The sequence below is a fragment of the Oncorhynchus tshawytscha genome, linkage group LG04, assembly GCF_018296145.1.
Source record: "Oncorhynchus tshawytscha isolate Ot180627B linkage group LG04, Otsh_v2.0, whole genome shotgun sequence".
Taxonomy (NCBI): domain Eukaryota; kingdom Metazoa; phylum Chordata; class Actinopteri; order Salmoniformes; family Salmonidae; genus Oncorhynchus; species Oncorhynchus tshawytscha.
In genome coordinates this window covers 33,395,717-33,423,466 of record NC_056432.1, presented here as the reverse complement: position 1 = coordinate 33,423,466, position 27,750 = coordinate 33,395,717, and the positions used below count along the sequence as shown (strand labels likewise).

General features: G+C 40.4%; 1 protein-coding gene across 2 annotated transcripts in view; it reads right to left on the bottom strand.

Moving 5' to 3' along the window:
* iqgap2 (IQ motif containing GTPase activating protein 2) overlaps positions 1-27,750 on the bottom strand; it is an 88,292-nt gene that overhangs the window by 37,645 nt on the left and 22,897 nt on the right. For both annotated transcript variants that reach the window (XM_042320666.1, XM_042320667.1), the window contains exons 3-5: positions 5,510-5,666; positions 4,857-4,934; positions 3,846-3,922 (exon numbers count right to left, since the gene is read on the bottom strand). In XM_042320666.1, coding sequence (XP_042176600.1) covers positions 3,846-3,922; positions 4,857-4,934; positions 5,510-5,666 — 312 coding nt within the window. The remainder of the gene's footprint in view (positions 1-3,845; positions 3,923-4,856; positions 4,935-5,509; positions 5,667-27,750) is intronic.

Sequence of the window (27,750 nt, the reverse complement as noted above, 5' to 3'; positions counted from 1 at the left end):
ATTTTTCCACTGTACTGAATTCTCAACAAAGACCCATTAGCCCAGTGTGTCTACTTCTCCTCAGAGCTAGTGTATTCCCTGGCTCCCAGTGGGGGTTAGACCAGTCTGCCAGGAAGGAAGATCACGTGTGTGTGTGTGTGTGTGTGTGTGTCCGCGCACACAGGGAGGGAAGGAAGCTGATCCTCATGGGCCCTGACCAAACAGCAAAAAAAAATTAAGGAAACAAGCCAACTCGCTAACACGTTCACTCCAATTCTCTGCCACATTCAGATGCGAGCCACCCTTTTCTGTACACATTACAGTGTACATGACATAACTGAATACATGACAGTCAGTGTGGGCACAGAAAGCAGAGCCCGGGGGAAAAAAACTGTCAGTACAAAACCTCCCACTAGTAGTGACATCACACAATGACTAAGTGTCACTACAGAGCTGTTACTTCTACCAGCACCACTACTACCACACTATGACAGCAGCTCTCAGGTGAGACTGGAGACGGTCTCAAATGGCACCCATTAAATAGTGCACTATTAAAATTATTATATATATATTTTTTTTTTACAAAAATAAATCAATTAAAAAAAGTCCACAATTTCGTGGCATCCAATTGGTAGTTACAGTCTTGTCCCATCGCTGCAACTCCCGTCCGGACTCTTTAGACCGATAGGGCTCTGGTCTAAAGTAGTGCGCTAAATAGGAAAAAGGTTGCCTTTTGGGATGCAGACTGAGTGTAGTCTTGCCTGTTTCTTTTCTGGAGATGTTAACAGGGGTGTGTCTACTACAGTATGCAGTGATATCAGTTATTCAGTGTTGAAAAGGATGAGCCAGTCAGCCGTTACAGTACGTTGCTGGACCTTAGCCCTCTCAAGCCTGTGTGACGAGTATGAATGCACAGTTCATAATCAGGACATGATCTTCAACACACTTTTATTTGACTAATAAAGTTATTCAACAGTTATGCCTCTAAGTATAATAATCACAGGCCAGTTCGCATCAGATAGGTGTGAACCTGCCATAACATTATGTTATATAACATTATGCTATGTAATGTGTGTATGCTGCATATTCAGACCCCTTGACTTTCCACATTTTGTTACGCATAGCCTTATTCTAAAACGTATTTCGTTTTTTTACACTAATTAATCTACACATAATACCCCATAATGACAAAGCAAAAACTGTTTATTTTTTCTTTAGCAAATGTATAAAAAAGAATTACACTGAAATGACTTAAGAATTCAGACCCTTTACTCACTACTATTCAGACCCTTCACTCACTAATCACTACCTTTGGCAGTGATTACAGCCTCGAGTCTTCTTGGGTATGATGCTACAAGCTTGGCACACCTGTATTGGGAGGAGTTTCTCCCATTCTTCTTCTCTCAAAGCCACTCCTGCGTTGTCTTGGTTGTGTGCTTATGGTCTTGTCCTGTTGGAAGGTGAACTTTTGCCCCATTCTGAGGTCCTGAGTGCTTTGGAGCAGGTTTTCATCAAGGATCTCTGTACTTTGCTCCGTTCAGCTTTCTCTCAATCCTGACTAGTCTCCCAGTTCCTAGTCCCTGCTGCTGAAAAAACATCCCCACAGCATGATGCTGCCACCAGCATGCTTCACCGTAGGGATGGTACCAGGTTTCCTCCAGACGTGACGCTTGGCATTCAGGCCAAAGAGTTCAATCTTGGTTTCATCAGACCAGAGAATCTTGTGTCTCATGGTTTGAGAGTCTTTAGGTGCCTTTTGGCATAGTCCAAGCGGGCTGTCATGTGCCTTTTACTGTGGAATGGCTCCATCTGGCCACACTACCCTAAAGGCCTGATTGGTTGAGTGCTGCAGAGATGGTTGTCCCATCTCCACAGAGGAACTCCGGAGCTCTGTCAGAGTGACCATCGGGTTCTTGGTCACCTCCCTGACCAAGGCCCTTCACCCCCAATTGCTCAGTTTGGCTGGCCAGCCAGCTCTAGAAAGAGTCGTGGTGGTTCCAAACGTCTTCCATTTAATAATGATGGAAGCCACTGTGTTCTTGGGGACATTCAAATGCTGCAGAAATGTTTTCGTACCCTTACCCAGATCTGTGCTTTGACACAATCCTGTCTCGGAGCTCCACGGACAATTCCTTTGACCTCATGGCTTGGTTTTTGCTCTGACATGCACTGTCAACTGTGGGATCTTATACAGACAGGTGTGTGCCTTTCCAAATCATGTCCAATCAATTGAAAACACCACAGGTGGACTCCAATCAGGTTGAAACAGGATACACCTGAGCTCAATTTCGAGTATCATAGCAAAGAGTCTGTATGCTTATCTTATTTACATAAGTTTGATATTTTGTATAAATTTGCTAACATCTATAAAAACCTGTTTTTGCTTTGTCATTATGGGGTATTGTGTGTAGATTGATGAGGCAAAAAAGTGATTTAATCAATTTTAAAATAAGGCTGTAATGTAACAAGATGTGTAGAAGAAGTCAAGGGGTCTGAATACTTTCCGAATGCACAGTAGAGAAGAAAGCCTAACGCTGGAGGATGTGAAGTTAAATCCCCTCTGAGCAGGATGAAAACCATTTCCAGTTCCTCTTATATAATACAGGTATTTCACTTGTTCTCACTGCAAGTTAGGATTGCACATGAAAATAAGAAAGATAATCAGATAAAAAGATGGAACTACTGTAGGCCTATTTATTAAAAAACAAAAAAGCTGAGAGACATACATTTCTACTCCAGCTTCCAAAACAACATCTGGCTTTACTTCTAGAGCCTGATGATATAATGTGTGAGAATGACATCATTGCGATCACTTGTATACTTGGACAATATTATCAAATGAGACACTAAATGACTTGAGACAGCCTAGGCCTACAGATTGAGTAATTTCCTGTCTACAGACGGTTTCAACGTGTACAGGAAGTCACCTCATCAGTTCCGAGAGTGAGTTTGGGAAATGACTGCTTATTGCCACACCTTATTGTCACTCAAATGTTGAAGATGGCACATGTTTTAACCACAAACTGAAACCAAAAGGACCACAGACTATAATAGTTTCAAAGTCAACATTCATCCAGTCTTTTTCACTTCTCTTGGTTCACACAATCTTGTTAGCTTTTTCAAATGATCCCCTTTAGACAGTGATATCATGTGATATGCTTTTAGGACTCATCAAACCTCAGAAGATGAGCTAAAAACATACAGTGCATTTGGAAAGTATTCAGACCTCTTGACTCATCAATTTGCACACTATACCCCATAATGACAAAGCAAAAACAGGTTTTTAGTAATGTTTGCAAATAAAAACAAACTAAAATACCACATTTACATAAGTATTCAGACCCTATACTCAGTACTTTGTTGAAGCACCTTTGGCACTGATTACAGCCTCGAGTCTTCTTGGGTATGGTGGCTGGGCCACTCAAGGACATTGAGACTTGTCCCGAAGCCACTCCTGCGTTGTCTTGGCTGTGTGCTTATGGTCGTTGTCCTATTAGAAAGCCCCTGTCTGAGGCCCTGAGCGCTCTGGAGCAGGTTTCCATCAAGGATCTCTACTTTTTTTTGTAAATAATGTATTTCAGTTTTTATTTTTATACATTTGCAAACATTTCTAAAAAACGTTTTTCACTGTCATTATTGGGTTTTGTGTGTAGATTTTTGATTTAATCCATTTTAGAATAAGGCTGTAACGTAACAAAATGTGTTAAGTCAAGAGGTCTGAATACTTTCCGAATGCACTGTAGACCTCCACAATATAAAGTGTAGTGAAGAAACAGAAACAAGAAATAGACTTGTGTGTGGTAGACACAAAGAGTAAGGGGGGGGGTCAGTAAGTGACAAAAAACATCTTGTGTTGGAAGTCTTACCTTAGTGCGTGTATGCAGTACACTACCTTGGGCATGTTTTTGCGATCGTACACATCTGTCGTTTCGGGATAGAATATCTGAAAGTAGAAACCAGAGGAGGCATTAGTCATGGATCTTTCATTGGTGTCTTCTGATACCTTGTTTAGTGCAGCGGCCAAGGAGTCATATCAAGAACACTACATCTTTCAGGCTGTCAGTTTAATTTTCAAGCTGTGGCAGTCTGACACTATTCCTTTGTATCCTCCTGGTCACTGCCACACGCATTTAGTTGCCTTTGGGTGTATTACAGTGTGTGCTTCCTTTCTCACTATACATACAGTACATCTGGCTGCTGTGTATGTGCATGTGTTTTCTCCGAAGGGAACAGCACTGCTGGACAACAGTGAAGGGAACAACCGTGAAGCAACCTATTCCCCTGCCCTGATCATTCTTGTCAATTAAAATGAATAGAGAAACATTTTCAAGCATCAATAATGACAAGAGCCCATAATAACCTTATGAATAAACAAAATTTTATATTCATTAGTTGTATGTCTACTCCTAAGATTCTGCTTTCCCCAAAACAGAGGAACTAATCGATTGATTTGATCATCAAACAGGCATCTCCAGAGCGGTTCCAGTCTTACCATCACATGGCATGACGATAAGGTAGCATTCTCCATATCAGCTCCAGTGGGAAATCTTTTGTCACTACCCATAAAAGATGCATTGGTGCTGATAACACTCTATTTGTGGTAACAATAGTAGTACAGGCACCACAGCTACACCCTCCTAGCGTTGGTCTCAGGCCTCTCATAAGAAAGCAGTAGAACGGCGTGCTCCATTTACCTGGCCCAGTGAAAGTCTCACAGGTGTTTGTCTGCGTATGTGTACGTGTGTCCTTAGACTTAGTAAAAATCTGTCATAAAACAGGCAACTCAACCTTGTGATATCACCAGTTACTACCAGGTTATGATACTGTATGCCACTGGAAGGAGGGACTTGGGCAGTGTGTGTGTGTGTTAGTTTTACCTTGGGCAGTCCTACAGATTCCATGGCCCGTAGCCACTGCACCGTGTTGTCTGTGTGTCTGAAGTGAAGTCCTGTGTGCTGGAAACAAAAACAGGCAAAGCAGAAACATTAGATCCCAGCAACTGAGTCTGTTGTATATAACAAATAGCATGTTTTTGGTAGGAAACGCACACACCAAAAGATGGAGTGTGTGTGTTTGAATGAGTGTGTTGTGTCAGCACAGCTGCTGGCTGTAGGGGGGGTTGCTATCTCTCTGCCCCATGGGAGATGGTTGACAGGAAGTGGAAATGTCTGCAATGGATCTGGGATTAGACACTTCCTGTCTGACTCCAAGGAGGTGTGTGTGTGTGTGTGTGGGGGGTACTAGATAGGGGAGGAAGTGTGCGGGAGAGCAGAAGAACTAGATAGAGGGGAGGTGGTGTGGGGGAGAGGGGGGGGGACTAGATAGTGCCTACTACCACCCAGATTTGTGGTCGTGTGTGTCAGTTTTAGTCAGTATCCTAGTAGTTTAGCTAAATGAATGGTCTGAAAAATAGTGTCAAGTAACTTGATAAGAGCTTCAACAGAGCTTGATAAGAAATGGCATCATGCCAACTTGATAGAATGTTGATCTGAAGTGTAAGAGTATTCCATGGTAAGAGGACAAAGGTCACCTTGTAGCGGGCCTGGTCCCTGTCGTAGATCTTCTTCTCAGACACCATCTTGGGGGCGAAGAACTTAGCCAGTTTTCCAAGGTAGACTCCGTTCCTCAGACCCTCCTCTAGCTCTGTGGTGGGCGGCAGCTCCTCCTCTACACACGCCTCCATCCACCTGGGGATACGCACAAACACTGATTTCAGAACGGAAAACATGGAAATAAATCAAAAATATTTCCTGCTTTGCTCCTTTGGGGGGGGGCACCCATTATGGCATAATTGACCTGAATGGGGATGCCCGTTCTACTAATTCTATGATGGCAACATCTGTTGTCATTCATTGGAGACGATTTGAACATAAACTGAGGGATCTCACAACAAAATGGCCACATCTCTCAAGTCATTGATATGGAGCAATAGGGAAGAGACACTGATATCACAACAGAATAATACAGTTATTTTCTAGAAACACGGACCAATGTTTCCTTTCGATGATTTGTTAGGCTGGGTATAGGGTCCTGTCCTGACTTTTTATCCTAACGGTGAGGCCAGATGAACACAAGCAGAGACACTGATCCCAGAACTTCGTAGGTACATTTAACTATCACAGCTTTGAGGAGCTCATGGATAATGTCATTTCTATTTAAAAGGACCCATGAGCACAAACATGTGACGTTCAAGCATATCAAATTGGGTGTCAAATGAAGGCTGAGAACCTATATTTTTGGGAAATTAAAGCATAGATACATTTTTCAACCATTTTCCATCCAAAAAAATTGGGCCTAAGTAATGGCTTTGATTTCTGGTCAAACGTATTGAAAAGAGGACTTAGAAAACCTCTACTAGAAAAAGTTAAAAGAAATTAGAAATTCACAAAAAGCAATATCATTGAAGTAAAGACCCTTGCCAACTAATAACCACACTTATTTATTTTGAGAAATAATTTCTGTAAGTTTAAGAACCATTGCCTTGTAATTCATTTACCAAAACCCCACACACAGGCCTAACAATTAGTTTGTGTTTTTACTGATATACATTTTAAGTGATTATAACTCATAATTCTGTTACCAAATCAGAATTCCAGCTATTTAATTGGCTACAATGGAAAATCATAGAAGTGACAAACCACATTTGGATCACCTGCTACTGTTCTCCCTTCCACTGGCATACTGTTGTTCAGCTCATCTCTCTCCCCATCTCTCATGTTACCTCTCCTGGCTCTTAATTACACCTACCCATGAGCCCCCTCTTTATTTACTGTAACCAGCATCTGCACCCACTGAGCACCAACTGACACCGGACGTTCAAAAGTTATTGAAGGTGGGTCAGTCTGCCCTGACCTTGATTTCAACGTCCATAGACGTTTTTTGGGCCGGTCTGGAATGGCCTTGATTTGACCGGAATTTAATTTTAGTACTTTATTTTTTAATTTTTTACATATTCCTTCTCTCCCCAATTTTGTGATATCTAATTGGTAGTTAAAGTCTTGTCCGTACAGGAGTTGCAGCAATGGGACTCGGGAGAAGCGAAGGTCGAGAGCAATGCGTCCTCCGAAACACGACCCTGCCAAGCCGCACTGCTTCTTAACACACTGCTCGCTTAACCCGGAAGACGGCCTCACCAATGTGTTCGGAGGAAACACTACAACTGGTGACCGAAGTCAGTGGGCATGCACCTGGCCCGCCACAAGGAGTCGCTATAGCGCAATGGGACAAGGACATCCCTGCCTGCCAAACCCTCCCTAACCCAGACGACGCTGGGCCAATTGTGTGCCGCCTCATGGGTCTCCAGGTCGTGGCCGGCTGTGACACAGCCTGGGATCAAACCCGGGTCTGTAGTGACACCTCAAGCACTGCGATGCAGTGCCTTAAGACTGCTACACCCCTCGCGAGGCTCCAATTTGGCCCAAACATTTAGAGTGCAGTCCAGTACAGCACTATAGAGTCAAGTACAGTATAATGTACTGTACTGTCCTGCGAAGTTCAAACTTGTGAAACAGACGTCCATGATCAGTTCAGATTTGGTCTGTTCCGGACCAACCAAATGTGGTCTTGTTTAGGGGCAAAGCTCATTAGAATAATAGCCAGTGTGTAGAACAACACCCATACATGCAAAGGATGATATTGAATTTTTCTAATTGTGTACCTATTCAGGATACATCACCATGAAGAGAACAACATTCATATCCATAATTATGCATTTATGTGTAGTACAAAACAGGGACCCATGATGTAATTCCATAGTTCTGTAATTCTTACTGTAGTTCAATACCCAAATTAGATGTTTTCATACTCAAGGTGTCCTGTCTTAGCGAACACCCCATTCTATCTGCAGTTTTGGGAAAACATGGCCGCATAATGGGAGGATTGACACATATCAGAATAAAAAGAAAGGCATGGCTTTTCTCTGCAACTTTACTATTACCATTACACTTCATTATTATGCATTTAATTATTATTATTCCAGTTATTACCTCAATGTTAGTCTGGTATACAAATGAATAAATGTCAGATTGGAGAGGATTGTCACATTTTGATATTGACAACACAGATGCTATCAGACTCAAAAGACATGTAATTTCACTATTGCATTACACTTTACTGCTTTTCTTTCCCTTTTCATTTATTTTTTGTCTTGTTTTTGATGCGTACATTTTGGTTAAATGTACAGTACCAGTCAAAAGTTTGGAACCATTTCCCTGCTTGACCGCTAGTTTTGTAGGCCTAAGACAACAGTAACATACAGTACCAGTCAAAAGTTTGGACACACCTACTCATTCAAGGGTTTCTTGAGCAGGTTAGAAGTAGTTTTGCGAGCCAATGCTAACTAGCCTTAGCGCAATGACGATGTCATTCGAGTACAACAAAATAATCACGGGAGTACTCAAACCGTCAAGAAATGTCAAATACCCATCCATATATTTTAGTTATACATTTTGGATTCAGCTTAAAAAATAAAATCTTCCACTTTGAGATTCGAGTAATTTGTTGACAAGAAAAGTGCAGTTAAATCCATTTGAATCCCACTATGTAATACAATCTAATATGAAGAAATCGAAGGGGTCTGAATAGTTTCGCAAGGCACTGTACCATGCCAGGATGGAGAGGATTGGCACGTTGTCCTTTTGACCACATTAGTGCATAATTAGGCCTCAGAACCAGAACAACCTTGTCGACTGCTGTTGAATAATGAATATTCAGACACAGATAACAATTTTTGAAAGAACACTGATTTATTTATTACTAGCAAGCAATGAAAACATGCATTGTATAACAATTTATGTAGTTTATCTACTTGGGGAAAAAAGTGAATACCCCCCCAAAAAATGAATTAGTCATTTTATTTTTCATGACGGTCTTTAACGGTCTTCATACATAACCGTCAGTTACAGGGTTATTAAATTACCATCACAGCTCTAGTCTCCAGTTTTCCATAACAAAATACAATGTTTGGAACAAAGCATGACCCTTTGAACCTAGAATAGCACCCCGTATTATCGGCATATTCAACAGCGTTTAAGAAATACATTACCTTCAGTGTTATCTTGTGATCAAGCCATCAATGTTTTGTGAATATTGGTGTTGTAAAAACCTTTGTTAGCAATTAGCATATTTGACATTTCAGTGGAAATACTACTACTACTATCAGCTTTTTGAAAAGCGGTTTAGTAACAATAAAAAATTTAATTCCGCATATGGTCCACAGTTATTGGCCACCTTATTATTTTGTTCAATTACAAGATATATCCATTTAATTATGTTCAAAAAAGAGACATCAACCTCGCATCCAAAGTGTTTACAAGATAGTTGACTTGTTGGCTAGCCTTCCAGTAAGTCCTGTAGACTCTTAAAAATGTTTCTTCACTAACATCTTCTTCAGTGTTGTAACCAAATAATGTTTCATTTATTTGACAGATTAATCTTATATATGTTTGGAGAAAGTAGATAAGTTTAATACTAACATGTAAATGAGTATGAATCATTTTGGTAAAAAGTTGGATATTAAATTGTGGTCTGTCGCATAGTCGAATTTTACAATATACAGCGGTGCCACAAAATGTGTGTGTGTGTGTAACTTTTTTGAAAACTCAATTTCTAACTTTCATAAACAGCAATGAAAATCGGTGGTCAGCTAGCTCGAAGGGTGTTTTTAGTCGCAAAACATACTGTTATTTTCCAGTCCATTTAAATGTTGAGATCAAGGTGATTAAATCCTCCAACTGCTAGTGTATGTCTGAAGTTAGGGGGGAAATGATCTATTCATGGGTTGCACGTTTTCGTCACAATATTGTTTTGAACATTTGTTTTGGACTGATGACCGACTGAACATTCTACTGAATGCATTGTCAATGAGCGCTGATGAAGATTTCATCAAAAGTGCATTACAGTGTCTTGGGAATACAATGACATTTCAAAAGATGGGAAATAATTAGTAGGACAAGCTTTTGTCATCCTTTTGATGTCACCAGATTGACTTTAGATGCAGTATAATGTTAGCTGGCTAGCTAAGATTGAGGGGAGACCACCAGATTTTTGATAGCTAACGTTAGCATTGCTAGCTATTTGACTAACTTTGCTAGCTATTTGACAACATTGCCATTTGTCTAAAGTTGGAATTTGACAACATGATAATGATGGCAAAGTTGTTTCCTACTAAATATTTGCCTACTTCGCCAATGTCATCGTATTTCCAGGACACTAGTGTAATTTAGACTAAACAGTCGTTAGCCTCCATTCAGAATGACTGGGCTTCTAATGACTTTTGTGCACCTCAATGGCGCAGCCGGCAGAGGGCGGCTTGAGAATGTTCATAACAATGGCATGACGTGACAAAGGTGCAACTTATGAATTTCCTACTCGTTCTTTGGCTTCAGTTAACTTCTCTCAATATGAAAGCTGTCGTCATGGATACAAGCAGATATAAACAAACAGAACCTTGGTCTGTCCCTTACCTGAGATCTAAGAGCATGTGAGCCATCACCTGACTGGCTCAATGGCCGCCTACACTAGTGCCACGAGAGTCAATATTGGCTTTTGCCTGTACCTACAGTCCATGGTCCAAGAACAATGTCGTCAAGTTTGTCAAAAAGCACCCTGGAAGCACGTGGATGATCAAGACTCTTGGAAGAATGTTCTATGGACAGATGATTCAAATGTCTAACTTTTTGGACAACTTGAGTTCCATAATGCCTGGCGAAAACCAAACACTGCATTCCACAGTAAGAACCTCATACCAACATTTAAGCATGGTGGTGGTAGTGTGACGGTTTGGGGACGTGTGACGGTTTGCTGCCTCTGGACCTGGATGACTTGCCTTAATAGAAGGAACCATTAATTATGCTCTGTATCAGAATTATACAGCAGAATGTCAAGCCATCCGTCTGTAAGCTGAAGCTGAACAGCAGCAATGATTCAAAAACGGACAATAAGTCTACATGAAACATTTCTAAAAAGCAACTAATTTTAAGTTTTGGGATGGCCTAGTCAAAAGTACAGACCTAATCCCAATTGAGATATTGTAGTAGGACTTGAAAACACGCAGTTCATGCTTGAAAACACACAAATGTCGATGAGTTACAGCAGTTCTGAATGGGAGTGTGGGCCAAAATTCCTCCACAGGGACATGAGAGACTGATCAACAACTACAGTAAGTGTTTGGTTGGAGCTCTTGCAGGGACAGGTGGCACAACCAGTTATTGAGTGTAAGGGGGCAATTACTTTTTCACAATGGGCATTGGGTGTTAATTTATTTCATAAACAAAGTTATGCATGTAATTGTGTTATTTGTTCACTCGGGTTCCCTTTAACTAGTATTAGGTGTTGGTCAAAGATCTGATAACATTCAATATAAAAAGAAAATGCAAAAGTAGAGAAAATTACAAAGGGGGCAAATACTTTTTCACAGCACTGTATACAAGCAGCTACTGACATAACACATTACACGTCAGTGTGTCTATAAATGGACTGACATGCTTGGTGATGATAAACCGTCTCGGTCTGTGTCATTAATTGACTGGTACTGACCCAGTGAGAAGAGGCCATTGATCCAGCTCCCACACTCACTGTCCAGCATACAAAGGCTTTTTGGAACCAACACCTTAGGCCACACATTAGACTGGGGAGTTTTTCAGGATGAAAATAAATGGAAGCAAAATCCTTGAGGAAAACCTACTTCAGTCTGCTTTACACCAGACACTGGGAGGGGAATTCACATTTCAGCAGGACAATAACCTACAACAAAGCCAAATATTCACTGGAGCTGCTTACAAAGAAGTGAGTGAATGTTCCTGAGTGGCAAAGTTACAGTTAACTTACATCTGCTTAAAATTCTAGGGCACGACTTGAAATTTGCTGTCTAGCCATGACCCCCAAAATCTTGCCAGAGCTTTTAGAATTTTTTAAAGAATGGGCAAATATTGCATAATACAGTTGTGCAAAGCTCTAATGAGACTTACCCAAGAAGACACACAGCTGTAATTGCTGTCAAAGGTGTTTCTAAGATGTATTGAGGGGTGAATACTTATGTGGGGTGAATAATTACTAATCAGGGTATATTTTTATTCATCTTTTAAGAAAAAAAAATCCCTTTGACATGAGTATTTTGTGTAGATCGACAGTAACATTACAACTTTCAAAGAAACATGTATTTTTTTTAAAACCTTTACTCCTGGGAATTGGCCTACATGGACAGGGCTAAATTGAAATGTTTTTTTTTTTACAGAAATATGAAAATAATTTGCATAATCATGGTAGCAATTGAAAAGGAACAATTTTAGACCAAAAGGTGAGTACACAACAGTTCACCTGACAAGATTGAATCCAAAAACATTACTGTTGATTTTATTTGCATTTTACATTTACTCTACTGTTCACCACATTTGCTGATACTGAAATCTGAAAGTACTCTGGATACATTCAGTAAAATAATATTCCTGGAAAATGGGGGGTAGATGCAACATAAGACAAAACGATTACAAGGGTTTAAATGAGAGGACCAACTGGTATCTCCAATTGCCCACACACCTCTCCAAAGTGTGCACAGTTCCTAAGCAATTTCAATGCACTTTTATGACTCTTAGAGTCTTTAACTTCTTAAGGCTAGGGGGCACTATTTTCATGTCCGGATGAAAAGTGAGCCCAAAGTAAATTGCCTGCTACTCAGGCCCAGAAGCTAGGATATGCATAAAATCGGTACATTTGGATAGAAAACTCTAAAGTTTCTGAAACTGTTAAAATTATGTCTGTGAGTATAACAGAACTTACTTGGCAGGCGAAACCCAGAGGACAAACCATCCAGGAATGTTTTTTTTGAGGTCACTCTTTTCAAATGGGTTTTCTATGGGGATCTAGATTTCTAAGGCACTTGCATGCAGTTCCTATCGCTTCCACTAGATGTCAACAGTCTTTAGAAATTGGTTGATGTTTTTCCTTTGAGAAATTAAGAAGTAGGGCTGTTCAGAACGAGGGTTGAGTCTAGTGTACTGTTGTGGTTGGGGCACATGACCTGAAAGCTCGCTCCACTTTGTTTTCGTCCGGTATTGAACACAGTTAATTCAGTCTTAAATTTGATCGATTATTTAAGTTTAAAAATAGCCAAAGTTGGAAAAGGAAAGTTGTTTGAAATGTTTGGATCAGGTTTACAGATAACTTATTAGATACTTTGTAGTCATGTTCCGCAAGTTGGAACCGGTGTATTTTCAGAATCAAACGCGCCAAATACATTTACATTTTGGGGATATAACGACAGAATTAAATCGAACAAAAAGGACCATTTGTGATGTTTAATGGACATATTGGAGTGCCATTCATGGTAAACCATGAATTATATAGTTATTTCTGACTTTTGTGTCGCGCCTGGCGGGTTGAATTATGATTTTCATATGTTTGTTTGATGGGGTGCTGTCCTCAGATAATAGCATGGTTTGCTTTTGCCGTAAAGCCTTTTTGAAATCTGACACTGTGGCTGGATTAACAAGAAATTCATCTTTAAACCGATGTATAACACTTTTATGATTTATTATTATGAGTATTTCTGTTTTTGAATTTGGCACGCTGCTATTTCAGTGGGTGTTGTCAAATCAATCCTGTTAATGGGATTGGCGCGCGAAGGGATCACTAAGAAGTTAACTTGTTATGGCTGCAATCCCACTAACAGGATAAGTGTAATCAACAACCGCTAAATTACCGTTTTGTTTTCTACTGTGTTATTGACTTGTTAATTTGTTTATTCCATGTGTAACTCTGTGTTGTCTGCTCACACTGCTATGCTTTATCTTGGCCAGGTCGCAGTTGTAAATGAGAACTTGTTCTCAACTAGCCTACCTGGTTAAATAAAGGTGAAATAAAAATAAAAATAAAAAAAATAGCATAGCGCTACATTCAATAAATATTACTAAAAATATTTATATTCATGAAATCACAAGTGCAATATAGAAAAACACATCTTAGCCTTTTGTTAATCCACCTGTCGTGTCAGATTTTGAAATTATGCTTTACAGCGAAAGCAATCCAAGTGTTTGTGTAAATTTGTCGATCGCAGAGCAAAACATTATGTACACTTAGCATTAAGTAGCTTGGTCACGAAAATCAGAAAAGCAATCAAATTAATCGTTTACCTTTGATGATCATCGGATGTTTTCACTCACAAGACTCCCAGTTACACAACAAATGTTCCTTTTGTTCCATAAAGATTATTTTTATATCCAAAATACCTCCGTTTGTTTGGCGCGTTATGTTCAGAAATCCACAGGAAAGAGCGGTCACGACAACGCAGACGGAAATTCCAAATAGTTTCCGTAATGTCCACAGAAACATGTCAAACGTTTTTTTATAATCAATTCTCAGGTTGTTTCTAAAATATACAATCGATAATATATCAACTGCAAATGTCACAGTAGGAGAGGGAAAAGCAATATCTATCATGTGACCACTTGACGCGTTGTTATCTTTCTGGCTCATTTTTCAAAATAAAAGCCTGAAACTATGTCTGAAGACTGTTGACACCTTGAGGAAGCGATAGGAAAAGGAACCTGGTTCATATCCCTTTAAATTCAGCAAAGGGAGGCTATGGAACATGGAGTTTTCAAAATAGAAGCCACTTCCTGCTTTGATTTTCCTCAGGGTTTCGCCTGCAATATCAGTTCTGTTATACTCACAGACAATATTTTGACAGTTTTGGAAACTTTAGAGTGTTTTCTAATCCAATACTAATAATAATATGCATATATTAGCAACTGAGAGACTGAGGAGCTGGCCGTTTACAATGGGCACCTTTTCATCCAAGCTACTCAATACTGCCCCTGCAGCCATAAAAAGTTAACTTTTTAATAATTTAACAATTAACTCATAAGCAATCTTGGGGTACCATGGGAAAAGTTATTTAACAAGCTACTATCTCCTGACTTAAACTCAAAAGATAAATATCTCTTACATCAATAACAATAAAGTATTAATTACCTCATTCTGAATGTCGTTGACTTCAACTCTGCACAAACCCTAGTCTAAATGCTGATTCAGCGATAAATACATCATCAAGCCAATTTGTCTAACTAATCACACAGAATTACATAAACACACACAATATGTTGAAATGATTACTAACATAATCCAATGAAAAGTCCCTAGTGGACTAACCCCATATGACGGCTGGTTACACAATGAAAGGGGTGGGAAAAGAAAGAGCGGGAGAAGGAGAGAAAGGAATTCAACTATCATACATACAGTTCAATAATACTTTCATCGTGAATATGGATATTTAGCACCCTAACACCTACTCATTCAGATTTAGAAATGCAACATATTTACGCTTATATGTCTTTGTCGTCTCTGTTGAAACCCCTCGATCCATCTGTGACGAATAGTCAGACAGAAAGTCTCTGGTTATGTAAGTCTCAGGTTGTCCACCAGAGGTCACAATGTCCTTACTAGTTGGCTTTGTTCTGGAAGTGTTCGTTAGACTGGATTCATTAGACATTCCATTGGTCGTTTGATAGGGAAATGTTCCTCAGTTCTCGTCTTCGGTCGAGTTTCCTAGACTACGTTACAATCAGAGCTGTAGGCAGTGCATGTCTTAGTCTAGTAGTCTTATTCTCTGTTGAGTTTCAGAGGGTCTTACCATTTCGTAACATTCAGCTCACGCTGTCAGTCACGCTGCACATATACTGGTCTAGTAGTTTTAAACCATTTTACACACTAGTAGCAATCCGGCAATGTACTGGTCTAATATGTTCATTCTTTAGGGATCCTTTATAAGTACTCTGGCAAAAGGGGCGTTCCATCCTTTTGGCATAATGTCTGTGCTCACGTTGGCGTGGTTACTGACTGGGTAAAACGTAATATGAAAAACATTTCTCATTTAGAAAGCTAAAATCACATTTGATCTTCTCACAAATAGTTTATTTAATCATATAAGTTACAACATTTAGATACAACTCTGACATATACATTGTGAAAGCTCTTAAAAGTTAATGTTTCCATTATAGCGTCTTTAATGATATGCTTGTTCTGACATGCTTGTTCTTTAAGTCCCTCTCGACCATTTCCCACATTTTTTGTTAGAAATATTGCTTCATTATCCACTTTGATGTTGTGGTTTTGGCGGGAAGAATCTCTTTGTAACAAACGGGTTCAATACTGCCTGGCATGGGAGAGAAAGTTCCTGTAAGGTATTTACGACTGTCATAAAACTGTCCAACTCCCCCAGGAGAGAGGGTCTTGAAACCTTTGATTAGCCGGCACCTTTGATCTCCATCCAGGAGGGCAAGTCCTGACACCTGCCATCACACAATTACTGTTGTTTACACAATCCAAAAACTATCCATTATAAAACTGCAATCTGGGTCTGGTGGGCATGATTTGAAAGCTTGTTATATTGCCAACATGATTAACTAATATATAAAATGCAATCTTACAGTGTTAGTCTTTCAAAAGTCAGTGTTAGTCTTTCTGTTTCAGAGAAACAGATCGTAATTTTTGTTTGCATTGAAAGAGTCATGAGTGCATTCAGGTGCATGTCCTGCAGCAAATTTTCTTCACAATAAACAAACACTCAGTAGGCTCATTCTATTCAGAACAACCCAGGGTATATCAACATGTAATTTTGTAACAGTACATCAAATCATGGATCATAAATGTTGACACTTCATATTAATTTTATGCTAGTATGACATCAAAGCTGCATTTATCATAATCCTCAACACCTCATCTTTCAAAATACATAGTCATCTTACATGTTCAGCATTTCCCTCACTCAGACAACAAAAAAGTTAACCAATTACCGGGAGGAATGGGGCAACTTCTTGTCGCGTGAGGTGCTCAAGTTCAGAATGTCTGTCCGTCAAAAAACCTATGCAGCGCTGTGAAGCGAGCCAGAGCTCGGACATCATGTATAGCTTATTACTGTAAAGCCACTACGTTCCAATTTAGGCGCTTTTAGTGCCCAAATCAGCCTGTGTAAAGGGCTACAAAAAGGTTTATTTTGTATGTTTAGCTCACATATCATTTAAACGTATGCATTAAGGTGTCTGTAATAGAATAAACATGGCAAAAACAAATTTAGACATGAATACTTGCATTTCTATAACTTCCAACATTGTAAAACATACTTTAGGAGTGCCAAGATGGAGGTGCGGTAGCTTCTAAACAGTGCCCCCCGTCATCTAGTGTATATAAATCATTGCACAAACCCCTTGAAAGCTGGACTTACACCACTCATTTAGATGTTGAACATTGTAGCAAGTGTATCAGGTGAGAATAATGTTAAGTTCCCTATAAAATGTAAAGGTAAGATTTGTTTCACAAACTAATTTCCTTGTAATATGTGTATGTTCAACACAGAGGATAAGGTTGTTATTACCAAAGCCACAAAGGGCCAATTAGTCGCATTTTGTAACCCTTTGACTTGGCTGTGTGAGCTAAATTTGTAATTGATCGCACTGTTGCTAGCTGCACAAGGTACCTGGTCACCTCAATCAAAACGTCCTAATTTTGGGGTGGATAAAACCATCAATTGGTTAAACAGGGAAGTGCATTATCCTCATCCTTCCTGTAATAAAAATGTCCGCCCTGCTGCTGTGCCTGCCCATTTCGAATGGGGACAGCTGCTGTAATGACCAAGTTTCTCACCCCCCTTGTGATTGTTCAACATTTCAAAATGTATATTGGAAAGCAACTACTGTTGTTGTCCATATTAAAGAGGAGTGTCTCAACTATTGCAGTTTTTTTTTAGGACATTACATTTACTGTGTAATACATTGCTACTAACAGTAGGTGTTACATTATAGGAGTTAGTGATCAAGCTAATGTGTTTTGAGTTTTCACTTCCTCAGGTGGTGAATTAGCACCAATTGAGTTAGACTGAGTATATCAAACATTAGGAACACCTTCCTAATATTGAGTTTTGCACTCAGAACAGCCTCAATTCGTTCTGGGCATGGACTTTACAGGGTGTCGAAAGCCTTCCACAGGGCCAAGTTGACTCCAATGCTTCCCACAGTTGTATCAAGTTGGCTGGATGTCCTTTGGGTGGTAGACCATTCTTGATACACACAGGAAACTGTTGAGCATGGAAAAACCCAGCAGCATTGCAGTTCTTGACACAATCCGGTGCGCCTGGCACCTACTACCATACACCGTTCAAAGGCACTTAAATCTGTTGTCTTGCCCATTCACCCTCTGAATGGCACACATACACAATCCATGTCTCAATTGTATCAAGGCTTAAAAATCCTTCTTTAACCTGTTTCCTGCCCTTCATGTAGACATGGATTTAACAACTGACATCAATAAGGGATCATAGCTTTCACCTGGTCAGTCTGTCATGGAAAGAGCAGGTGTCCTTAATGTTTTGTATACTCAGTGTATAATATTAGCCCACATAAAGATGAAGACAAATTCATCTCTATTGTAATTTTTTTATTTTTTATCTGAACATTCTGGAGCTCTATTTTGACAGCACAATATAACAAGAAAAAACGAAGTCAACCAAAAACTCATGCAGCCGTATACAGTGATTGTCATATCAAAATATGCTGAATCATACACTACTGCTTGGACATGTTAGACGTTATTCATAATAAAGTTGTTACGTCTCATTAAAACAGGCCTAAAGACAGTACTCTTTAGAAAGGCTTTCTGTTTATAGCTGTGCTCCTTGGTGTCCTTCTAGCGTCAGCTGCCCTGTGTAGTTGTGGCCATTTTTTTTACCCCCTTTTTCTCCCAAATTTCATGGTATTCAATTGTTAGTAGTTACTGTCTTGTCTCATCGCTGCAACTCCTGTATGGGGTCGGGAGAGGCGAAGGTCGAGAGCCATGCGTCCTCCGAAACACAACCCAACCAAGGCGCACTGCTTCTTGACACAACGCACATCTAATCCGGAAGCCAGCCGCACCAATGTGTCGGACGAAACACCGTACACCTAGCGACCTGGTCAGCGTGCACTGCGCCCGGCCCGCCACAGGAGTCACTCGTGCGCGATGAGACAAGGATATCCCTTCCGACCAACCCTCCCTAACCTGGACAACGCTAGGCCAATTGTGCGCCGCCCCATGGGTTGTGTCCATTTTTTGTCTTATTTGGTTTTAATTTTATGCAATTTGAGATTATTCTGCATAATGAAAAGTGCTTTACATATATAATAATGTATCTTTATTATGCTTATTATTATTTATTCTCAGTAGTTTATTACACTTCTTAATAAAGCATTATGAATTACTTTAACTTTTTAAGATGCCTCAAATGTACTGTTTGTCTGTTCTATTACAACACGTTTTCTTTTACTAAAAAACAGGTGCCTTGACTGTGATAAGGGCTCAGGAAATATGACTAACCTGTCTATGCCATTGCACAGCCACAGACTTCTACAAGCTAGCGCCACTGCTGAAGTTACCGCCTTCTTAAAGATTGTGTTCCATTAAATAATATAAACCAGCTGATATTACGGTTTCAATAAATTGTTCTTAAATTTCACTTGCTTTTCATTGACTGAAATATATATAATTATATAAATATAATAAAGAAATAAGTGGGGCAATTTAGCAATCATGATTTGTTATCTGTTTGGTTATGATAAATTAGGCATTGTTGCACATTGTTGGCATAGGCCTTTAGATAAATGTGAACATATATCTTTTGAGTACTCCAACAGTCAAAAAATGTCAAATGCCCATCCCTAATCCAGCCTACCCTTCTCCATCCTGCCCACTCCATCCATCCTGCCCACTCTATCAGGTCTACCCCCCTCCATCCTGCCCACTCCATCAGGCCTACCCCACCTCCATCCTGATCAAGCCATCAGGCCTGCCTCCTCCATCCAACCTTTCATGACAACATCCCTCCTTTAGTCTCCTTTAATTAAAAGGTGTCCGCGCACATAGGCTAAACCACCAAAGCAAAGACAACACTCTACCGCAACACTCGTCAGCACAACGAACACAAGCAACACACCATCCCCTCTCCTCTGTCAGCACTAACTCATCTGAGCGTGTGGTTCTTAATGGGCAACCACAACAAACAGCGGGGGAGACATGATGTTATTGTGGCAAGTCAGCCCATTCCGTGCAATGGTACCCGATCATGTTGATTGATTTATGCACTTAACTTCATTGTGCATTGTACAGTATCATTGAAGAATGAAAGGTTCATTGTATCTGACTATCATTGTAAATTCCTTTGTTTGTCCTACAATCTTGCTAAAGGGGAATAGCTAAAGTGATAATATGCTGTAATTCTTCACCAAAACCCCGCTGGCGAATGCCAAGATAGAGTTTATGGGGACGTATTATTACAGCAAATTGTATATCAAAGGAAACGTGAGAGGATGGTGACGGACACAGAAAAAGCAACTCTTCTTAAATAGAATGCAAAAACGATCAGCAAAACAGACTACTTGTAGATGACAAGAACAGGTCTGCCTCTTGGCCTGGGCTATAATAACAGGAACATGAACACCTTTGGCACATTTAGCCTTTGAGGGTGCAGTAACCAACACCAGTTAAGTCCAGTACCATTCAGTGAAAACAGAGCCTGTATTCTTAAAGTGTCTCAGAGTGGCAGTGCTGATCGAAGAACAGATTAGCCTTTAAGACCATAATGGATAATATTACATGGACAGAAAGAACCTAATCCTAGATCAGCACTGCTATTCTGAGACACTTTGTGAATATGGGCTCAGATATAAATTGGTCCAATGCGGTCATTCTGGGCCATAATTTTCCTGGAAAACTGGGGAATTAGGGCAACAGGACTGGAGAATGACTGGTGCCTCATGCATCCCATGAAGCAAGTCATTTTTAAATCAGTAACAAGGAGGTACACCGTTACTGATAAACTAACAGGATAACTTACACTTCACATACAGCAATTTGTAGCCTGTTTCTACCACATTTGTTGTGGAATGAGTAACACACACAGAGTGTCCGGTCTGTGCATTGGGAGTAATGCGCTGTGTCAGATCGGCACACTTCTGCACTAACATGACCAAATGAAAATCTAGCATCTTGGAACGGTGCCATGGCCACTTTCCACTCACTGCAGTACTACCGAACTGGCCCAGGGGACTAAAGGAAAAACACAACCAGGCTGGCCCTTGCAAAAAGAACCACAATAACAAGTCAATAATAGAAGAGGTGTGACTGGAGGCACAGAGGGCTTTGTGTGGGTGGCTGATAGAGATAGCAGCACATCATACTATGTCCGTCTGATGACGGTGAACACCATGAGAGTTGGTTGCGTAGCAGGTTGGAAAGAGAGCCGGCTTACTGTACTGTGCACTGGCTAGAGCTGATGTAGTGGAGGAGAGGGGAATTTGAAGAGGGTATAGATACAACGCTGGGAAGGTTATAGTGACACACATGGGCGTTGTAGTTCCCTGATGTAAAGGACAGGAAGAGTATTAATGCATAATGAATAAGAAGAGCGAGATGGGAAAAAGAGACAAAAAAAGGTAACAGTAAACATGTCGTCTCCTACAAATGATGCCAATTGGCCAATCAGTGCAATTTTGTAAATGACGGATCTCTATTGCAAGGCGCATCATTCACCTAAATTTCCTCCAAGTCGGGCCAGTGGTGTCTGATATACTGCGTGTGACTAATGTACAGTTGAAGTCGGAAGTTCACATACCACTTAACTAACTACATTTAAACTCAGTTTTTCACAATTCCTGACATTTAATCCTAGTAAACATTCCTGTCTTAGGTCAGTTTGGATCACCACTTTATTTTAAGAATGTGAAATGTCAGACTAATAGCAGAGAGAATGATTTATTTCAGCTTTTATTTCTTTCATCACATTCCCAGTGGGTCAAAAGTTTACATACACTCAATTAGTATTTGGTAGCATTGCCTTCAAATGGTTTAACTTGGGTCAAACATTTCAGGTAGCCTTCCACAAGCTTGCCACAATAAGTTGGGTGAATTTTGGCCCATTCCTCCTGACAGAGCTGGTGTAACGGAGTCAGGTTTGTAGGCCTCCTTGCTCGCACAAGCTTTTCAGTTCTGCCCACAAATGTTCTATGGGATTGAGGTCAGGGCCACAACTTTGGAAGTATACATGGGGTCATTGTCCAATTGGAAGACCCATTTGTGACCATGCTTTAACTTACTGACTGATGTCTTGAGATGTTGCTTTAATGTAGCCACAATTTTCCTACCTCATGATGCCATCTATTTGTGAAGTGCATCAGTCCCTCCTGCAGAAAAGCAGCCCCACAACATGACGCTGCCACCACCGTGCTTCACGGTTGGGATGGTGTTCTTCAGCTTGCAAGCCTCCCCCTTTTTCCTCCAAACAGAACAATGGTCATTATGGCCAAACAGTTCTCTTTTTGTGTCATCAGACCAGAGGACATTTCTTCAAAAAGTATGATCTTTGTCCCCATGTGCAGGTGCCAACTGTAGTCTGGCTTTTTTATGGCGGTTTTGGAGCAGTGCCTTCTTCCTTGCTGAGTGGCCTTTCAGGTTATGTTGATATAGGACTCGTTTTACTGTGGCTATAGATACTTTTGTACCTGTTTCCTCCAGCATCTTCACAAGGTCCTTCGATGTTGTTCTGGGATTGATTTGCACCCAAGGATGAACCAGAATTGTGGAGGTCTACAATTTTTTTCCTGAGGTCTTGGCTGATTTCTTTTGATTTTCCCATGATGTTAACTTTTTAAGGCTAGGGGGCAGTATTGAGAAGTTTGGATGACTGAGGTGCCCAAAGTATACTTCCTATTACTCAGGCCCAGAAGCTAGGATATGCATGGTAGTATTGGATAGAAAACAATCTAAAGTTTCTAAAACTGTTAAAATAATGTCTGTGAGTATAACAGAACTGATTTGGCAGGTGAAACCCAGAGGACAATCCATCCAGGAAATTTATTTTTTGAGGTCATTGGACTTTTCAATGGGAAAGTCTAATAATTAGGATCCAGATTGCAGTTCCTATGGCTTCCACTAGATGTCAAGTCTTTAGAAATTGTTTCATGCTTGTTTTTTGAAAACTGAATTAGTATTCGTATTCTTTCGAAGTGTCCCCCAGAAGGACTCTAATTTTTTGGCGCTTGTGAATGAGAGCGTGCTCCTTGTTCATTTTCTCTGGTATTGAACACAGTATATTCAGTCTTAACTTTTTTTAAATTATTTACATATTAGGGTACCTGAGGTTGGATAAGAAACGTTGTTTGAGTTGTTTGGACAAAGTTTACAGGTACATTTTTTGATTCCTTTGTAGGCATGTTGGGCAAGTTGGAACAGGTGGATTTCTGAATCAAACGCGCCAAATAAACTGACATTTTGGGCTATAAAGAAGGACTTTATCGAACAAAACGACCATTCATTGTGTAACTGGGACCCTTTGGATTGCAAAAAGATGAAGATCTTGAAAGGCAAGTAATTTATTTTAGCACTATTTTTGAGTTGTGTGACACCTGTGCAGGTTATGAATTCATGTTAATGCAGGAAGTGGGTGACGTGCTGTCCTCAGATGATCAAATGCTTTGCTTTCGCCGTAAACCCTATTGTAAATCGGACAAAGTGGTTCCATTAACAAGATTCTAAGCTAAAGAATGGTGTATAACACTTGTATTTGTGTGAATGTTTAATATTACTACTTTGTATTTCAACTCTTCAATTTCACCAGATATTGTCAAGGTGGGACGCTAGCGTTCCAATGATCCGAAAGAAGTTTTAAGCAAAGAGGCACCAAGTTTGAAGGTAGGCTTTGAAATACATCCACAGGTACACTTCCAATTGACTCAAATGATGTCAATTAGTCTATCAGTAGCTTCTAAAGCCATTACATCATTTTCTGGAATTTTCCAAGCTGTTTAAAGGCACAGTCATCTTTGTGTATGGAAACTTCTGACCCACTGGAATTGTGATACAGTGAAATATAAGTGAAATAATCTGTCTGTAAACAATTGTTGGAAAATATTACTTGTGTCATGCACAAAGTAGATGTCCTAACCGACTTGTCAAAACTATAGTTTGTTAACAAGAAATTTGTGGAGCGGTTGAAAAACAAGTTAATGACTCCAACCTAAGTGTTTGTAAACTTCCGACTTCAACTGTACGTACAGTTGATTACACCCCCTTGGGCCAATCAGTGTAATAACATTTAGTTAAAACTGACCTCTGTAGCAAGACACATCATCCACATAAGTTGACAAAAATCGGGTCAGCGGTGTCTGAATATTGAGTGGGTTAGCTAGACTCATATCCCTGAGCATGTGTGCCAAATTTTAGCACTCTGCGTCAAACATGTGCCCGTTATAGCACCAGCTTGTGGTCGATATGAATGTTCTTGCATATGTTGAGTCTTGACAGTGTTTGCAACAAATTGTTACCATACGAATATACTGTAATTGACTGATTTATATGCATTTATGTGCCAGACCAAGCCCATGTGAATGTTTATTGGTCAATATCAACCATGTTGTTTTATGTATTAGTCTGTAAAATATTGCGTTCAGAGACCTTTGTCCACAGATGCAACATATTACGTTTTATGCAGATTGGTCATTCGGTGCCAGAAGAGTAGCATTTTAAGTGTTTTTCACAAAATCCTAAATGGCAGAAAAGCAATCATAGCAGACCTTATGGATCCCTGAAGCGAAATTGACCCTTGTGAGGAGAGGGACCCGTATAATGAAGAGGGACCCGTATACCGAATTTGAAGACTTTAGGTCAAATGGGCTGAGGGGCATGACCTTTCAAAGTTTGCATTTTCAATCTTGTTATAGCACCACCATCTGGCTAATCAGCGTAATTTTCTAAATGCCGGATCTCTATGATAAGACGCAACATTCATTAAAATCGGGCCAGAGTTGTCTGAGATATCGCGTGTGACTAACATATGAACGGGCGGAGAGACGGAGACAGATCCACAGTCCCCTCCCCGATTTAATTGTGGGGGAACAACAGAGCAAGAAAAAGAAACAGGGTAAGTTAAAGTCAAAGAGAGGAGCATTCAGGCTCAGTCAGTAACAAAGCCCTCCAGCCTCTGAAACTGCACTTCCTGGAGTGAAACAATGTAGTTGTTTGTATACAGCTGCTTGGAGCACAGGTCCAACAACAGTGTTTACAACTCCCCAGCCACTCTTTCCTGTCATTGTTACTGTCAGACCTGTGGCCAGGCTAAACAACATATTGCCTACTGCTCTCTGGGACAAAAGGAGACACCCCACACCAGTCCACATTAGCCTAAACTAAACTGTTTAGCCAAGCGCTACTACAGTAATTGTATGTGTACAATATGTACTATCCGCCATAAGCCTCCCCTCCCATGTTATGTTGTGTGATACTAGTGGCACGGAGGGTATTTTTGCATGTTTGAATAGACAGCTCCTAATGCTACTTTAGCTAAGTTAGTCAAAATATAATTTAGGCTTAAATAAATTATCAAAGATCAGACAAAATGGAAGACAAACACTTTTTTCCCCCAAAGTTCTATAGTTGATAGGCCCATTTCTTGCCCAACTTATAAAAACGTAACTAAAAGTTAATTGATGAAGTGAAGGGTAAAAAAGAAATGACTCCATATAAAAAAAACACATCATGTGCAAGCTGACAGATTGTTTACTCAGCACTACAGGTACAAAGTCCCCCTTTACCACAGGGGGTGTGTGTGGTTTTGTGTGTGAGAGAGTGGGTGTGTCGCCCGGCTGACAGCCTAGGAGTCTGTAAAAGAATGTCTAGGCTTATGCCTAGCCTATATCAGCAGCTATGTGCCGTACAAGGCTGGTACCAGTGCAGTGTTATCACTGCACTATAGTTTTGGTTAAACAGACTGAGGTAGGCATACATTCTGTAAATGAATGTCTAACGTCTGGTCTTTGTTAGTAAGCCCTTTTGCTAGGCTGTTACGGTAAACTATGGTTGTAAAGTGTGAGGCACAGGGCAGGTGTGAGGCACAATACCACTGTATTATCTTAGTTATCATACCTGTAACCCACATTAACCTCATTTGCCAGAGAAGACAAAAGCAGCATTGTTTAGTTGTTATAGTCAAGACATTCTCCTGGGTGTGGTAGATGGGCCGATTAGACTGGGGCTGCATGCCTACCCTGTGCCTGTGACTCCTGACCCCAGAATGGAGGCAGAGCAGAGCATGGTTAGACAGGCCCTAATCCCGCTGCCCGACTCAGTCACTAATAGCCCGATTAGCAGGCAGAATCCGAATCCTAGATGACAGGCTTCCCAGAGTAGAGGCTTTAACAGTGATGAAGGAGAGAGATGGGAAATCAGCCGTGCTTCCAAGAGAAACACCACAGGAAGTAAGGTGTGTGTGTGTGGGAAAGAGGCATGTCCTGCTACCAGGTTGGGGAGTAACGGATTACCCCCCCAAAAACTAACTGCAATCCAGTACCAACAAAAATATTGTAATCAGATCAGCAAAAAAAACTATTGACACCTTGGTTCTCTCAATAATTCAAATCAGTACTGAAAAAAAGCTGCACAGATTTTTATTTATTTAACCTTCATTAAAAGTTAGGTTCCGCCTAATCGAGTCTGACCACAAGACAGAGACCACTAACACACCAAATGTGTTTGATAGATAGTGGGAAGAGCAGGAATAGGCTTTGGTAGTCTACAGTCCAAGCTATGTCTTCCAATGGTGCGACTGCTGTCGGCATCCAAAGAATATCAAACTTGAATAAACGCTTGCCGGTAAGTACGACAGCAGTTGTGTAGCCTACTACAGCTGATAGAGATATCATACATTTTTTTTATATCTACATAGTGCATTGATGTGAATCATACTGCTGTTCTCTCATTTAGCTATTTGTGCCTTCCAAATTGAGGTCGTTGTGGATGGCTATTAACAAATGTACAGTGCATTCGGAAAGTATTCAGACCCCTTGACTTTTCCCACATTTTGTTATGTTAAGGCCTTATTCTAAAACTGATTAAATTATTGTTGTTTTTTCAATCTACACACAATACCCCATAATGACAAAGCAAAAACAAGTTACACATTTTTGCAAATGTATAAAAAAACTGAAATATATAATTTCCTAAGTATTCATACCCTTTACTCAGTACTTTGTTGAAGCACCTTTGGCGACGATTACAGCCTCGAGTCTTTTGGGTATGACGCTACAAGCTTGGCAAGACCTGCATTTGGTGAGTTTCTCCCATTCTTCTCTGTAGATCCTCTCAAGTTCTGTTCATCTTTCCAGACTCATCTCCCAGTCCCTGCCGCTGAAAAAACATCTCCACAGCATAATGATGCCACCACACTTTACAGTAGGAACGGTGATAGGTTTCCTCCAGAAGTGACGCTTGGAATTCAGGCCAAAGAGTTCAACCTTGGTTTCATTAAACCAAAGAAACTTGTGTCTCGTGGTCTGAGAGTCCTTTAGGTGCCTTTTGGCAAACTCCAAGCAGGCTGTCATTTGCCTTTTACTGAGGAGTGGCTTCCATCTGGCTACTCTACCATAAAGGCCTTTTTGGTGGCCTGCTGTAGAGATGGTTGTCCTTCTGGAAGGTTCTCCCATCTCCACAGAAAAACTCTGGAACTCTGTCAGAGTGACCATCGGGTTCTTGGTCACCTCCCTGGCCAAAGCCCTTCTCCCCCGATTACTCAGTTTTCCAGATCTATGTAGAGTCTTGGTGGTTCCAAACTTTTTCCATTTAAGAATGATGGAGGCCACAGTGTTCTTGGGGACCTTCAGATGCTGCAGAAATGTTTTGGTACCCTTCCCCAGATCTGTGCCTCAACACAATCCTGTCTCGGCTTGGTTTTAACTCTGAACTTATATAGACTAGAGGTCGACC